Genomic DNA, 17,605 nt, shown 5'->3' with positions numbered 1-17,605 from the left:
AATGGTTACAGATCGTCAAGTCAGCAAGGCACCCCCTCCCCAGCATTTGTGTGTTTTAAAAACAAGAGAGTCGAAGTGACCAAAACCCTGTCATTTGCAAATTCTCTCTCTGGACTTCTTTGATTTCCTTTCTTTTCATTGGGTAAAAAGGGGAAAAACAAAACCCAGCCAACAAAAACCCTCCCTCCTTAATATCTGTTTGTTCAAGGTGTCATTTCCCTGGGAGGTTATTTACAGGTTTCTCGCTGCTTAGCTTGTCTTGCCTGGTGATCACTGACTGAAAGAAGAAATCTGCTTTTTTGGGGCGAGCTGTGCCTTTAACCCCTTTGGTCGGCTCTTCCTTGGAGGCGAGCGAGGCGCGCTGCAGTGTCTGGGAACCCACCTAGAGGGCCCCCTTGACGCCAGCACATCCCCTGTCGGGCAGCAGCCTCTGCAGCCGAGCGGGCTGTTGCAGAGTTAATGTACAGTACCACGGAGCCTGCAAGTGTCCTGAGCCGTTCAGAGCCGCCGGCAGGCACAGCCCAGGGCAGACGAGGCGGCTGCGACGATTCCAAAGGTTCTGCTGGAAATTCGGCGCTGGGGGACCCCAGTGGGAGCCTGTTGCCATTGTGTTTTAAAAGCATGCAAGGTCTGTATAGCTCGGGCGTGAGAATCTTTCAGAAGCTGTGAGAGCATCTGAGTAAATGACACCTACTGGGAAATTGAATTGGGGGTAAAAAGAGAGAGAAAAAAAGAGAAGAGAAAGACAGCGGGGGAAGAAATTCTTAGACAACGTCTGACTTGCAGCTGTGAAAATTCATTTTCTTTCCCAGGCAAAATATGAAAAGCCCGCACATGGGTTTGATAACAACAAATCAGAGGGGTTTCTGCAGGGAAAGGATCAATAGCTTAGTCATTTGACTGAAAGAGAGCAAACAGCCTTATTAAGGGGTTAGGCAGCAGAAATGAATTTCCTCCTGACAGCACCTTCTGAAGTCATGATGGGAGCTCATGGGGATCCTGTCCTGCAAAGCAGAAATTGCTCCTTGCCTTCCTACTTTTGCAGTTGAAAACCAGCAATTCTGAGACTGGGGAGAGAAGTTGGCTTTTGGTTATACATGGTTGCTAGCCCCTCTGCCCAGGTCTTTGTCCGACACGTCTCAGAAGGCAGCACTGCGTTAAAGTGACCACACATGAATATGTGCCTAAGAAAGAAGAAAAAGCAGTATTCATTTCTAAAGGACAGCATGGCAAAGCAACCTGAAGTTTCCCATTTCCCTTCTAACACTTCTTTAACAAGGATAACAAGAAACTGTCTTTTGACTCCTTTTTTCCCACATTCCGGAGTCGTTCCTGCAAGGATGCATTAATTTCCACTCTAGGCAGTTGGATTTTACTGGGACAATATTTGCCACCATTTAGGATTAGCGAATGAACTGGTTATTTTAGTGTGTTGACTAACTAGTGGAACCTAAATGGGTGGACCGATACCTGCAGTACTCTGTGATGTTTCTTTCTTCAAACCCTGGAAGGGCTTTTGTTGTTGCTCTTTGTTTTTCGGGGGGGGTGGGATTTTTGGGAATTCAATACTTGTTGCAATCAATAATTGCCCATGATAGCTGCTCAAACAGGAGAGTTGGAATTCATCTTTGAAAATCACTACATGTAACATACGAGACAAGGAAAATATTAATGACAGAAGATCTGCCAACATGATGCACGTGAATAATTTCCCCTTTAGAAGGCATTCCTGGATATGGTGAGTAATCGATATCCCCTTCAGTTGGTAAAACTCAGAATTATAAAATTCCATGACAGGTGCCAGAGGTGGGTTTGTCTTGAAAAAGAATATTGGTCTCAAATGAGGATGAAAAGTAAAACATGTTTAAAACCAAATGCTGCCTGATAAAGTAATGGTTATGCAAAAACAAATTTCTTGTTAATATAAAAGCATCCCAAATAAGAAGTTAGGTATGAGGGCATTGACAATTGCTAACTGATTTCATTGAGAGACAAAAATGAACAAAAAAAAGCAGCCACAGCAACTTTGAGAATGGCAACTATTTAATAAGTAAAAGAAAAAGGGAGGTTTGGGATTTGACTTTTGCTCTTTTGTCTTCTTTTATTTGAAAATTCCCTGGGAAAGGACACATATGCATTTCTGACATCTCATGCCAGTTTGCTTGGCCTTAGATCTTTGTAAATTTCCAAAAGAAGGTTAAGGGAAAACTTAGAATGTTGACTCAGTTTTAAAATGACATTAAGATGTGTTGGTGCCCCACACTAAAGGAATATTTTAACTATTCAAGTAATATTTCTACCAGAATGAACCAATTTCATAGAATTCTAACAGATGAATCATGAGGTGCTCAGACTCTCATAGAACTTGCTTAGTGCATTGATATTTGGTCATGTATTAAGGTTCAGAGTAATGAATTAAGGTCCCTGGGCATGTGACATCATGTACCATTTCTTGTTAGAGTTTATGACTAGACATTTATAGGAACTAGTTGCTGAGGGTAGTATAAGGGCAAAACTCACTATTTAAAAATTGCTTGTTTCACCACACCTTTAGGGTTGACTGGATTCAATTTCCCATAGCAGAAACTTTGTGAATGCATGATAAAGGCACAGTTTAAGGCTTTGGGGCTATGAACATGGTTTGGTTTGGATACTGCAATGTATCTCATTTTGAAAGTATATTTCTCAGGTATATTTTTTGGCTGGCCTTAGGAGAAGTGATACACATCAAATACAGGTTTCTAAGGGTTTTCTAGTTGCTTTTATGGCAGTGTCTCAAATGAAAGTGTCCTGATATCTTGAGGCTCCACCAAAATCCCCTACTGATTTATTACAGACATTTTAACTTGTTAGATGAAGATCAGTTACAGAGAAGGGTGAGTGACCTCCTCGGTCACTGGGCAGGTACTCATTTTCTATCAATATCAGATACATCCAGAATCGACACTGTGGCGTATCTTCCTTCTCTGCCGCCCAGAGCCACTGTCCCCAGTGTCTAACGTGCTTGGGAGGGAGTCTGGGTGACATGCCTGCAAACCTCAGTGGCCCACTTCCAAGTGCATCATCAGAGTTCCCGACTCAGGGGGAGCTTTGGTGCCATCGCTTTGCTGGACCTGATGGTGAGGGTCAGGCATCAGCAATGAGGTCTTTGTCATTCTTACTGATACAGTCACATAAATAGTCTTAAACCCTAAGATTAAAAGGTCCTGGAAACAGTCCCTGGCACATAGTAGGTATTTGTCAATTTGTTTTTTTTTTTTCCATCGATTTCTTATGCCTTCCTTCAAGGTTAATTTCGTACCTATTAAGATTTGTTTAGGGAAAAAAATTACCATTCTCATTTCTATAAAGTGTACTTTGCTATAGAGCAACAGTTTTTGTTCTGCCTAAGCCTTGCTGTTTGGGTCTATTTGTTTATGTTGCAATAGGAAGGATGCAAGGTACTCTTTGAATGCCTAACATTATAACCACCTTTTATTTTGTTGTTGTTGTTGCATTTACCTCACCTCTGCTTTTGACTAGAAAGAAACGAGCTAGTCAACTCTATAGTTTTTGAAAGAATGCAAATGTGCTTATTCATGCTCCTCTAGATCTGTAACATATATGTTTGACAGCTTTACGGAGAAGTTGAGAGCCCTGGTGGTTTTCTTTTGTGCCTGAAGCTAGGTAACCCTTCATACATTTCACTGCATGAGGTGCCAATTTGTTGCTATTGTGGCCAAACAGATCCACGGTGGAATGTGAGTGTTCTGTGTATCTATTCTTGCCTGGGCCCTTTAGAAGGATTCATTAATAAGATGTTAAACTCAAAGGAAGAAGGTGGTGGCTTTTTCCAGTTGACCCAAATAATGTTGTGCTCAACTTCCCCAATTGTTGTTTCTTTCTTATTTATAACCTCACCTTTCAATACCATGGTAAGAGATTCTAGGTGTTTGTTGACAGAAAACCTTCTTTCCCTTTGTCCTACTGTAAGAGTCCCCCCATTGGATTGGATTCCATGCTCATGAATGATCCTGCTAAGAAAAAAGGATTTGGCAAGTTGTTCTCCTTTGCATCTCCAAAGTCTCTCTTTCCTCATTCTCACATGCAGGTCTTTTTTTTTTTTTTTTTTTTTTCCCCACAAAGAGGGTAGGTCAGAAGTTGGCAACAGCTCAATGCCAGGGAGTAATAAACATTTTAAAGGAGATGTGTGCTTCGGGTTTCACAAACTAATCTCTATGAAGGCTCTAAACCCTTTTGATAGGCAGGGTACAGAGGTGCACACTTATTTCTCTTCTGCTTTTTAAAGGAGCAAGAAGGAGGGAAAGTTGAGATGCAGGAGAACCATGAGGAGTCCTCAAAAGTTCATCAGAGGTAATTGTTCCAATAGAAGCCTAGGTGTAGAGTTCCTACTGTATCTCTCATCCTCCAGCCCTGGGGCTAGTGTGTTGATAATTAAGCAATAGTACGACAGATTCATCGTTTAATGGTTCCAAGTTACAGTTAATAAGTGGTCTTTTACTTGTCTTAATAGAACACTACCCTTTGAGAGCTAAAAGAGTCGTAAGAAGAATGTGCTTTCCCTGTTGAAAGCTACGTTAGAAAAATTTGCTGGAGGATTTTATTGCGAAGGCTTCTTTCCATTACACTTTTCAACCTTTTTACTGCCAAGCCAAACAAAGATAAGGGTTCACCTCACTAGGTAAATAAGTACCACATAGCCCTTATTTTTTATTCTGGCTACTTGTGAGAACATAGTGGTAGCCTGGCAATTCAGGAATGGGTCTTCTTGCGTGGTTGGAAGAAGGGAAATGCAAGCCAGCTTTCTAGGAATTTAAATTTCATCTCGTAGCTATTAAGAGGACTCTTTAGAAGCATCATGACATGGAATCATTATGCAGGGATCTAATAAGAGGGACATAACATAGTTTGCCTAGCATGTGTTTGCAGCTTTTTGCCTTACTTAAAATATATAACAACTCTGTATAATCTGATTTATAAAAACTCTGTAATTTCATGCCAGAAATGCCAGGGCCAAGTTGCATGCAATTGAATTTGACATTTATAAAATTTAGGAGGGCATTTTATTGAAATACCTTGGCATCCTTTTTATGATGGACTCCAAGGACTCAGAGAGAGGACTGTGGGAGATAGAAGCCAAAGGCCCCTGCTCGGGCAGACTGTCCTGTGGTGCTCTCTGTGGGCTCTTCTGAGGAAACCTGAGCAAGATTTGGGACTAGTGACTGTGGATGGTGATTAACTATTTCGCTTATTTGACACTTAGGATTTAACTTTTTAAAGCTCACACGTTTAAATACTTTTACCAAACTCTCTTTGTGACGCTGAGAGGTCACTTCCATCAAGAGGCAAAATGGGGTGATTATAGCACTTTGACTCAACATTGAGGCTTCTTTTTCCCTTTTCTAGACCCCTACATCCTTTCATTGGATTTGCCCTTTCCTGGTTCCTAATAAGATTTAATCTAGCAGGTCACAGTTTGGTTGTTCCTCTGTAAACCAAGGGTTCAACTCACATACCAACTCGTTTTGTTTTTTTTCTTTGACCTAATTCCTTTATGGAATGAAGCATGATATAAATATATCAATGATATTGCATACACACACACACACACACACACACACACATATATAATTTCAACAGCAAATCCAGTGAGATCAGAGAAAGGCAAGATGGCCTGCTTCTTAATGAAAGGATAGTCCTTCTTATCTAGCCTGTTAGAGTCTCATCTTTTAAGTTTTTCTTCTCTTTATATGTCAAGACTACAGGAACTCAACCCAGAATTGCATTTTCCAGAGTTTATGTTTTGGCCTGTACATATAATATTCTCACTTGTCTTATGAGAGCTTTAGTGGGTGGGAGAAGTGTTGCGTTCGATGACTGTATGCTTTGAAGGACAAAATGTATTAAGTCTCATGCAAGATAACAGAGCTCTGCTCATTTTGGTCAACCTAAAATTCTGCCAGTGTCTGCTTGTCTTCTAATGACATTTCAGGTCATGGCTGACCTTGCTTTAGTAGCATGTCTTCCTCTGGGTGACAGAACTACCCAGAAATTCCAGAATGCAAATATCAAACTCTCAGCTTGACTCTGAATCCCTGTTATGGCCACATACAATTTGTTTGTAAACACTTATGGCCAGTAAAGTTTAGGTAGAGCTCATAATTACACAAGCTCATCTTGTTCACAGATCCCTGGGGCTCAATAGCAAAATCAGCCACTGTTTAAGGTATAAGTTCAGGTTAAGATATAATATAGCAAAGATTTTCTTTTAGATGAAATATTCATCCTATTAAACGTATACTTTTTCTCTTGGCTTGCTATTTTACTGTCTTTTAGTGCCCCTAGCTATAGCCTCCTTAATTTCTGTTAGCAATACCTTATAATTTAAGCATGAAAATGAAAATTCATTTTTTACAGTTTTAAAAAAATTTGATTAAGGAATGGTATGACAGAGGAGGGAAGTTTCTATCAGTAATATCAGTGTGCCCACAACTTATGAAAATTAAATATAATTTTCAGTTGCAGCAGACTTTCCGCTGTAGTGACACAGTTTGTGTACTTTAAACTGATGATAGGTTACATCCTCACTGGGCTAAGTGGGTGGCCCAGGACAGGGAAGTGTCAGACAATCCCTACAAAAGGAAGACAGGGAGAAAGTATTCTCCATCGTATGAAAATGATTAGCTGTGGATTTGGGATGTTCTGCTTCTATTGAATTCTTCACTTTCCACCACCTTGTTTCTGCACTCATTTTAGCTGACTGTTACTGAGTTACTTCCACTACTGCTGAGGTATCCAGGTTCCAAGAAAAACAGGCAAGTAAGGGAAGAAAGGAAGATAGTTAGTTCAGAATTCTGAGAGGAAGATCCCAAGGAGGGAATTTAACGACCAGTTTCCCACTTGCCTCAGGCTAGAAGTTTCTTTCTTTCTTTTTTGAACAATAGCTGCACTTCACCCCTTCCCCCTATGCCTTCAGTCACCCCCCACAGACATTCGTGCTCACAAATACCCTGGCTAGCTATAGAATCATACCACTATTTTTTTTTTTTTTGCAATAGCTCCAAAGTGTCGCCAGGCCAAAGTTAACTTCTATAACTATTTACCACCACTTGATGGACTATTAGATGGTGTTTCTAGTTGTTACAGAAATACCAGCCTATAAACATACCCAAGACAACATATTTCAACTGGCGATTATATTGTGTAAAATTTGGGGATATATATTTGGTTTCAAAGATGGATAATCCAGATTCTATATGTTAGGCTGTTGGCTGGAGAAAAACGAAACAAAACAAAACAAAAACCCTCCAGGTTTCTAACTGTAATTCTGGTGTTACTGCTTTGTGTGACCTTGTGAAAGCTCTCAGAGCTCTTTACCTGTTGAAAACAATTCAGTGGATATTTACCTGCTTCATTTTGAAGAGTAGACCATTAAAGGAACTTTCATAGCACATTGGTAAGAATAACTTATTAGACTGGTAAACATGACATGCTAAAGTCTTTCGGGTGAATTTCTTAAATATAGGTAACAAATATAACTGCTGTGTATTTCATGGAAGAGATCAACACTGATTGAACCCAGGCCACATGTTTTCACATAAACGACATCCTTTAATGGCAATGATAACTTTCAGAGGTGAGTCTTATTTGAACCCCTATTTGCAGGTGAGGAAAGTAATGAGGGTAAAAAACTTGCTCAAGGTCACATGTCTATTACTTCGGAAAGCTGACCCACTGAAACCAGGTCTAGCCTCATTTTAAAACCCAGTGTCTTTTGATTCACCATATTGTTCTGTGGCAGATGCCTTAGCATTCGGTCTGTGGACCTTCTGGAAAATAGATTAGCAGTAAGACCAGAGAAAATAAGCAGATTCCCTGTTAGTTAGCAAGTTGGGGAAGTACACGGGGTGCCTAGTGAATGTCAAAGGCTTTCCCTGAGAAACCCTTCCTGTTCATGTTAGGACTATGACCTGTACTTCAGCCATGTCAGCAGATCTTTTTGTGTTTCCTTGAAATTTTACAGGGAATTTGAAGTGACCCCTGTTCCTGGGGCCACTCTGGCCTATGAGTTTTTTTTTCTGTGAATTAGGGAAAGGTGCTTCTTTGGTCGGATACACTTCAGGCAGATGAATTGAAAATGCAGACAGTGGCGCTTGGTGAATGGGCAGAGCCTCTGTGCAAAGCAAGAGGCACCCCTTCCTCTGTGCACAGCCTCAACCAACAGAGCAGAGATGAACTCAGCCTCACTCACCGAGCTCTTTCTTGGGCAGTGATCCTCCTTTGACCTGGGTTCCACCCCTACCTCAAAGGCGGTTGTGACGGTCAGATGAGAGTACTTTGCTGCCAATAAAAATCATACAAGGTTTGGGTTTTGCTTTCATCATTGTTACTTTCTTCCCAATATTCTAATTACAGGTCTTTAGAATTTTTTTTTTCTTGCACAGGTAAAGAATATTAACATTTTCTACAATCAGAGCTAATGCGAAACAGCCAAAGAAACATTTTAATCACAAAATAGCCTAATACCCGAGCTGCTGAAAAATGCCATTCTTAGTGAATTGGATTAGAACACGTGGATTAGAATATGCTGATTTATTTATGCATAGGGGATGCCCAGATAAATATGATAACTAACAGTCCTGCCCTGAAGATACTCATAGACTAGTGAGGAGAACATCCACAGAAATGAATGATTACAGAACAGTGGGGAACATGTTAATACAGGAATATACAAAATCTTATGGGAATTTAAAGGAAGATGCACCTTCCTTTAAACTGGTTGGTCTAAATACCTTAAAGAAGTCTAGAAATGAGGGACTAAAAGTATATCTGATGGATTTGAGAGTTAGTAATTATTGGCAACACGTTGGAGAGTGGTTTAAGCGGGGGAGTTATACCTCGGGGGTTATAAAAGCACAGAAAAGTAGTGTACACTCCTTTCAAAATTTTGGACAAGAAGGACAGAAAGAGGAGAGCAGAGGAGAGAAGAGGGAAAAAGGGGAGGAAGACCCAGTAGTTAGTGAAGAACACCAGGTAATTTTAAGGGTCTGGATCACGTCCCAAAGGAAGTATCCAGATATAGGCCCTGGACAACGTGTGAAGGACACGACTTCCTCCAAGATAGGAGGGAGGTGTGGAAGGACAGAGGCAGATCATGTAGAGATTAGGGAGGTAGCAGGGGAACTTGAGGCGGTTTGGTCTCATGCCCTCTGTTTTCTTTGGAAGGTAGAATTCAAGGTCAAGATCAGATCTCAGAGGGAGGGCCATGGAGAGGCAGGTGGAGGAGCTGAGTCAGGTTATGGGACAGTTTCTTTGGCATTGGAAAGGCTACCGAAGGGGGAGGTGTCAGAGGGTCCAGTGAGTTGGAAAGAGTCAGCGATGCTGAACGCATATATAGAGTCAATGAAGGATATTTTACTCTGCTTTTAAAATTACTCTCACAAAGTATTCTGTCAAGAAAACGGACAACGGTGTGACAGAAATGAAACAATCCTTAACTACTAAATTAGGAACTGTTTTGCAATTACAGTTTCTCCTGTTGATTGTGTTTTAGGGATTCCAAAGAATGCAGAATTGATTTTATCATTGTTGTCTTCTCCTTGGTAGTGTGGAAGTTGTTTTATGAACATGTTAATTAGACTGTAGTTCCAGTCTCGTGACCTGATTTGGGACCTGTGAGATTTCCTAAGCTGCAGGGAAATCACTCTGGGGTGACAAACAGAAGTTCTAAGGTTTTTGCCTTGAGTTTTACCTTCAAATGAATAAAAATCACAGTGAGAAGAGAAGGCAAAATGATTCAACTTTGCTCACTTTTTAATGGGCGCCTACCTTTCAGTGGTTTATGTTGTAATGTCACAAATCCATATATATGTAACCTGCTTTTACAAAGATTTCTTCAAAATCCTTCTGAAGTTGACTTGAAAGTGTCACCAGTCTCCGAGAAACTTACTGAAAGCAACAAAACATCATATGACTTTAACCAGAACTGGTATAACCTAGTTTAAATATTTATAAATTTAAATTCTCTTTTATGTTTCCATGATACCTCAGGGGGAAAAATAACAAACATAAGGTGTAAATTGAGGGAACATTTTAAATAGCCTTATAATTTTTTTAGGCCATAATTATAAACCCTATCGTGTACCATGAGTTTGGGAGATATTACGAATTCCTTTTCTCTCTTCTAATCACTAGAATGTTCTCCCAGGTCAGCAGAGCTTCCTCTTTAATATCCTTGGCGTCCCGTGCTCACGATTACTTTGTACAGGGCTTTCTGTCTGGGAATTCTGCTTCAGCTTCAAAGCTCTAAATAAGGTCCTGAGCAGTCCTAGTCACTTATAAGGAAACTTCATTCTGCCCTCCTTTTTAGTCCTCATGTTTTTCTTCTTAAATCTGAAGATGAGGAGGTTCAACTAAATGATCGCTGTGGTGCTATAAAAATACCTACAGTTCTAAAGATTACCTTATCCATGTACTCATTTCTGGCTTGTTTAGGCATAACTGTCCTTCAGTTAAAGGGAATGCTGAGAAATAATACATTGGTCCGCAAGCTACTCCGGGGCTGAACTCCAATGCTTTTCTGAAGTATTTGGCCCTTCCTGTAGACAACTCTTAGCCTCTCAGCCTTAGCTATTTAGCTTAATTCCTTCTACATGCAACTTTATTTTTTAATTAATTAATTTTTTAATACATCTTTATTGGAGTATAATTGCTTCACACAGGGAGATCAGCTCGGTGCTTTGCTACACACGACGTTAAATAGCAGCCTTGTTCATGGGTAAGATGGCAATTTTATGCTCATTAATGCTGATATCAGCAGTAATTGAGAAAATGTATCTCACGTACCATTTATGTGTCCCTTATATCTTCCCAACTCTTCTCTGGGTCAAAAGTCTGAAGCTCATCCTTGTTCATCCAGCCTTCACCTAGTCTAAGGAAGTAACATGGGGTGGAGTTCTCAGTATCAGATCCGTAGTTGTTGGGTTGCTTTGTGTATGTGTGTTTGCTTAGTACATTTACAACAAATAATTGGCAACATTATAGAGAGGCCCTTGATGTCTTAGAGAAGAAACTTCAGCAAGTTGATAATGGGCAAATTGATAAGACCCCAGGATTACTGAGAGTAGTGGAAGAGACCTCTTGTAAGTCATAAAGTATGGCATTGGAGTCTTGGCAGTTTTGAGTTCTAAAAGAAGAAAATAGTTGTGGAAAAATCCCATTTTCTAGAAAGTAATCCAGACAAGTTTGATTTCTGAGAGAAGTGAAATGTTCTGGTGGATCAAGATGTCACCATTTTAAAGATTGGCCACGTTCGGCCTTCCTGCACATGTTGCTTCCAGGAACTTCCTGTGACCAAGCTAACCTGTGAGACTTCACAGTAACAAATGACATTCCGTTCTCTTCATGAGACTAGCCACCTAGACCACTTTGTTCTACTTTCTATCCTCAGCTCCGGCACATTGCTACACCCACAGGTACTCTATAAATGTTTCCTCAATTAATGAGTATGTGCAAAGAAAAGAATGAGTAACAAAAAATTGTATGGTTGGGTATTATTTACTTCAATAACCTTTTGCATTATTCAAATAATGTTACTGTGCCAAGTTTTGAGATGAAATAAGGGAACTTATGCTATTAAAATAATAAAGATAATAATAATATATATATCACATTTGAGAGGTTATTAATGCCAAGTATAGACTAAACTTTCTATATACGTTATCTCATTTAATCCTCCCCCAAATCCATGAAAAGGGTGTGTTATCTACTTCTTAAGGTGTGTAACCTTGGGTAAATTATCTAACCTCTCTTTGTGTTTCAGTTTTCCCACTAGCGAAATAGGGGTAATCAATAGTGCTCACTTCTTTGGGTGGCCTGAAGATTAAATGAGAACACCTGTCACTCAGTAAGGAACCAATAAATGCTGGCTGTTGTTATCGTGCAGATTAGGAGAGTAGGCTGTGAAAGGTTAAACAGCTTGCCAAGGGTAATCTAGAAGTCTAGCGGCAGGCCCCTTCCAACCTAGGCTCTAGATCGTTTGGAAGACTAAACTGCTTCTTTTGTATCATATTCTTGGAACTTTACGGCATGTACCAGAGACAACACCTTGGGTTGAGTTTGAATTATGGGGAATAATGCATTTCTCCTCGTCTCTCTAACCTCGACAAGAATCACCAACCCTTAGAAAACTTCTAGAAATTTCCATAAAAATTTTCATCTTGAACATAAATAATTCCCACACATCTTGGTTTCTGATACTCAGGAGAGTTTAACCGAGTTTGCAGAGGCACCCAACTGCTGAATTGTGTTTATCTACGAAATCCAAATGCTATTATTCCAAATCACCTATCTAAGATACTCCTTATTTCTTTAAAACCAATAACCAGTTCATTCACTTTTATGTACAGGAATCTTTCTTTCTTTGAAGATGTCTATGTTTTCTCTTTCTGGCAAGATAATATTGGGTAAATTAATCTGCAGCCAGTCCATATCTTTATTTATAACATATGTCCTTTTCTTCATTTATAACATTTATATTACATTTTAATTATTTTTTGACAATACATGATACAGTTCTCAGACATGGCCCAGCCTCCATGTATGGCTCTTGTCTCCTCTTTTCATACATCTTACGCTGTCAAGATAGGCTCTAAAAAAGTTGTCTCCTTCATATCTCTTCTTTTGCCTAGAGAGTGTATTGGCTTTGTGTTGTACACCACACAGCATAGGCCCTGCTCACCTGGCCTCTGCCTTTCTTGTCTAATGCATATGCGTCAGCTTCTGTTAGTATTAATGTTTCTTCCCTTCTTATTCCACTATACATATCCTTGTATATACCCTTAAATATATCCATCTTTAAGACTTTTCTTCTCAAATTATGAGGCATTTATTAAGAACACTGTGCTAAGCACACAGAATTTAGGCAATAGTTTCAATCCTTGAACATCTTACTTGAATATGACCCAACTCTCCATGTACAATTGTTTAGTTTTATTTTTTTAAATCAGAAAATGTGTTTTATCAGACATACTTCCCATGGATTATTTTTACACCCATAAGTTGCTTGTTTTGGCAAATATACAAAGTCATGCAATAATTATCCCAGTTTCTTTTATGCCCCTCTCCCAGTTCCAGCCCCCAATAACCACTAATCTGATTTCTGTCTCTATAGTTTTGCTTTTTACCAAATATCACATAAATGAAATCCTATAGTTAAAATATATATATATATATATATATATATATATACACACACACACACACATATGTATATATCCATCTTTAGTATAGAAGTTACAAACATATTTCTAAGTCACAGAACCCTTTCTTCAAGCAAAAGCTTAGGCAGTGACTTAATATATAAAATAGATATGACAGGTGTTGGGGAGCAGCTTTATTTAAATGCTGCACTTTGGAAGAAGGGCTGGGGAAGCTGGAGCCCAGCTAGTCATCAGCCCCCGCCTTGACCCCCTCCACACCTTGCTCTAGCACCCTGGATGGAGCTCCATGGTATCCGAAGACACTGCCCTCCTCATGATGGGCCTGGTACTGGAATGCACTTCTGCCTTCTTGACTTTTGCCATGGCGAACTCCTGCTGATCCATCAGAACTTGGATCTTCCCTGACCTCCAGGTGGAGTAAGCCTTCCCTGACCTCCAGGTGGAGTAAGCCTTTCTTCCATTCTCCTAGAGGTCCCATACTTCCCTGACCTCCAGGTGGAGTAAGCCTTTCTTCCATTCTCCTAGAGGCCTTCCCTGACCTCCAGGTGGAGTAAGCCTTTCTTCCATTCTCCTAGAGGTCCCGTACCTCCTGCAGCACAGTTTGTGTCACATACAGTAACTTCCCTCCACATGCAGAGAGACGGCTAACTTAGTGACGAAGAGCGCTGACTCTGGATCCAGAGTGTCTGGTTCAAATCTGAACCCAAGCTTTTTAGCTGTGTGACCCTGGCAAGTTGTGTAACCTCCCTGTGCCTCGGTTTCCTCATCTGTAAAGTGGAGTTCATAATAGTTTTCACCTCGTAGGCTGTTGTAAGGATGGAATGTTGTAACATATGTAAAGTGCTTGGAATGGTCCTGGTGTACAGATGCTCCAGCGCGGTTAGTTGTTACTGGAGAAGTTGCGCATCCTGTCGGGTTGGGGTCCCTCAGAAGCAGGCCCCGAAAGAAGGACTTGAGTGCAAATGGTTTATTTGGGAGATTATTCCAGGAAACATGGGGGGGGGGGGAAGCGGGAAAATGAGACAGGAAAGGAGAGAAAGCGCATGCAGGGTACGTGAATTATCAAGAAACTAAAGTAGGCACCTGGGTCTCAGTCCTGCTGGGGACCTCTAGAAGATGATGTAGAACTTGCTTCAGAGTTGTCCTACCCAAGAGATGAGGACACTGCAGCATTTGTCCTCCAACTCCCATTCCTCATAGGCTGATGGCTACTCCTAGGGGTGAATTCCCAGTATTCCAACCTGACCTGCATGCAGGCAAAGCCTTAGGCAGAGTATTGCACATGCTTAGACTAGGATTCCACTGGCATGTTATTGCTAAGGGGATATGGATAGGGCCCTGACAGCCATTGCTACAAGGCTGTGAACAGAATTCTCCAGGGCTTTCTATCTTATTCTGGTTTATTTTCCCTGGCCCATGTACTAGGCATCCATAGATCTTTATGGAGTGAGTGAATGATTGAACACATGGATTTTCTCTAACTGACCTTCAAAGGTTTTTGTAATTGTGTCTCACCCTATCTGTCTTTAATTCTCATGATTTCATTCTCATAATCCCCAAACTGTATTCCTCTTCTTTAATCATGTCAGTCTTCTCGCTGTTCTCAAATGCATCCATCTGACCTCCTTACATGGGCTGCTCTGCCCTCTGCTGTAACTCAGCTCTTACTCATTTTTCAAGTTCCCTCCTTTCTCCAACATTTCATCTCTTCCATGGAAACTTCTTTGAACTCAGCTCACTTCTCTGAAGTCCCATTAACATAAAAAGACTGCACAATTTAGTGTTTGATTATCTGCTGACTGGTGAGGTTCCATAATCAATGCGTGTTTCAAGGATAAATAAAAACATCCATGTCTTATATACCTCTGGTCCTTTTCACAAACTTGGGCACATCATACGTAGTCAGCACTATTAAATACTGAAAAGCGGTAGTGCCTGGGATTTGGAGTTAGACAACCATGATTACATCCTTGCTCTTTCACTTATGAGCTGTATATGACCTTGGGCAACTGGGTAACTTACTTACATCTCTTTTTCCCTTCATCTAGAAAATATAGCTAATAATGATCCTGCATCATATTGCTTAAGGATTAAATGAGATATTGTATGTAAAATGCTTAGCCCAGTTCTTCTCAAGAAGTAGGTGCTGAATCTACAGGATCTGACAGGTTCTTTTGATTCTGAAGTAATCAGTATCTTCTTAGACTTTTTGCATTATTCTTCTTTAGTTTTTCATTTTGCTATTTCTTTGATTTTTAGCTGTTTTCAAAAGACATTAAATGACATCTCAAGACAAAGTTTGATATTTGAAATGTTGAAAATGTTAAAATTTTATATGAAAAATAATCTCTCAGTTGAACCTTTGCAGTGAAAATGCAGTATTTTTCATGTTTCATTTAAAGTATCAATCATATCTATTAGCTAAGATGATAATTGAAAACTTGAAATTCCTTTGCATAGTAGAATAAAGTTTTGCTTTATCATGAAAGAACATCAGGGACTATTTTATATATTTATAATTTTTTGATCGGAGCATACGTTGAAAAATTAACTGCAACTTTAACATTTTAAGTTTCTAGAGCTGTGGTTCTCTGGTGGAAATGGTGAGGGTTAGAAAAGGTGTCATTGGGGAAGATAATTGTATCATATATCAGAAATTCCTGCAAGAGTTTGTGCAAAACAACATTCAGCCCTCATCTTATCATCCCAGTAACAAGGACTATCAGAATCTGGGGGTGGAGGGATGGGTGGGAAGAGGAGATGACATGTGCATTTTGACAAAGCATTCAAGAGGTCTCGTACCCACTCTCTTAGCAGGTAGTACTATGCAAGAGAAGGAACCCATTCTTTAAAGCCATATTGAATTGAGTTCAGATTCAACTCAGATAGTGACTGACTCATTTTGAGCAAATGATCTGACTTTTATGAGCATCATTTTTCTCATTCAAAAAAGAAAAATACAATAGTACCAATCATCCAGATTTGTTGATGGGATTCAGTGAGATAATATATTATTTATTTGTTGGTTTAAGCCTTGCCTTGTTTCAGGCAGCATTTAAGGCAGCAGCAAAGATGTATAACTATAACTTATAAGGGAGAATGGTGAGGAAAGGGCAAAGGGAAAAGAGATATGATATTAATACTCATATGCATTTGTAATGAGGTGAGGGAAATTATGTTACCTTCACAAATGGCACCAGAATCTTCTTGGGGAAGAGAAATGCCTTTGCTGGAAGAAATACTTTAAAGATGCCCTTGGGGTAAGGAGAGAGTCCTTGAGGATTTGGCTGCTGGTAGGTGCTCAAGTGATCTGGGGGACAATTTGGTCCTGCAGAGCCAACTAGGATGGCAGAGAAGCGGAAGAGAGATTAGAAGAGAGGAGAGGAAGAGGAGAAGCCTAGGAAAGGCTGAGACCTATGTGCACTCAGTCCATATACAGACGCCTCCCTCCCCAGCGACAGGAGAAAAAAAAAAAAAAGACCACGAATATCTGTATGTCTGATTTCAAGCCTCAGGAGGGCTTGAAGTAAATCATTTTAGTGGTGTTGATTGTATGCAAATCAAAAGGACTTGTGTTGTATTAACAAGAGAGGTCAATGAGCCCCACCCCAAAAAATGATCACATGCCAAGGGTTGAGTTTGGGGACTTACTGGTCATGAAGTTGGGAAGTTCAAGACAATTTTGTCAGATCTCAAGGGAAAAAGAGAGCTTTCCAGCTTCTAGGAGTTTAACAGACCATGAAGTCCAAGGGTATTCAGATAAAATATATGAAATTCTTGCAAAGCTTCCTAGGAGCCGATGTAAATCAGGAAGCTTTCGTACAAATCCCAGTGTCCATTAGATATAAACAACTTAGTGGTTCAGGGGAAGCACACCTACTTCTGATACTAAGATTGAAAGGAAATTTGTCCTAAGGATATGGATAAAGGGGAATGAGATATATTAAAATCAGAGCACCTGATATTTTGATACTTAGGATGTTCAATGCATTTTAATTCCCCTCCTGTCCCTTGCCTTCCCCACAAGTTTCTGTGAAGATTGTAGTATATTTGAAAGCTCATGGGAAATTGTAAATACTGTTGTTAGTTAATAATGCAAAGAAAGTTATACACCAGATTTCATTAAAATTTCATTAAGTACTATTGAAAATATTGAGGTGTTCATAAAAGGATAACCTGAATAACAAAATGTGTTCTTTATGAAAAAAATACTATGTCTTTCCAAGTTACTGTCTTGGAGTTAAAAACACTCTCCCATACTTTGAGACCTCTCATAGACCATCACAGCACCAGGTTTTAGAATCCTGAGTCCTGCTCCATTTGTGATGGCAATAGGAGTGTAGGGTGATGCAGGCTTGTGTGACTCTTCAGGAGATCTGCAACTC

At 39.9% G+C, this 17,605-nt stretch overlaps 1 protein-coding gene across 6 annotated transcripts in view; it reads left to right on the top strand.

The window, feature by feature from the left end:
* The window catches only part of PDE4D (phosphodiesterase 4D), a 1,110,708-nt gene that overhangs the window by 552,799 nt on the left and 540,304 nt on the right, over positions 1–17,605 (top strand). The window contains exon 1 of one of the 6 annotated variants that reach the window (XM_036845550.1): positions 493–1,738. The exons of the other annotated variants lie outside the window; for them this stretch is intronic. Coding sequence (XP_036701445.1) covers positions 1,692–1,738 — 47 coding nt within the window. The 5' untranslated portion in view covers positions 493–1,691. Of the gene's footprint in view, positions 1–492; positions 1,739–17,605 lie in introns of those variants that run through there. 6 annotated transcript variants of the gene reach the window in all.

This window comes from Balaenoptera musculus, chromosome 3 (assembly GCF_009873245.2).
Source record: "Balaenoptera musculus isolate JJ_BM4_2016_0621 chromosome 3, mBalMus1.pri.v3, whole genome shotgun sequence".
Taxonomy (NCBI): domain Eukaryota; kingdom Metazoa; phylum Chordata; class Mammalia; order Artiodactyla; family Balaenopteridae; genus Balaenoptera; species Balaenoptera musculus.
Note: the sequence above shows the minus strand (reverse complement) of the source record. Positions and strands in the feature narration are given on the sequence as shown.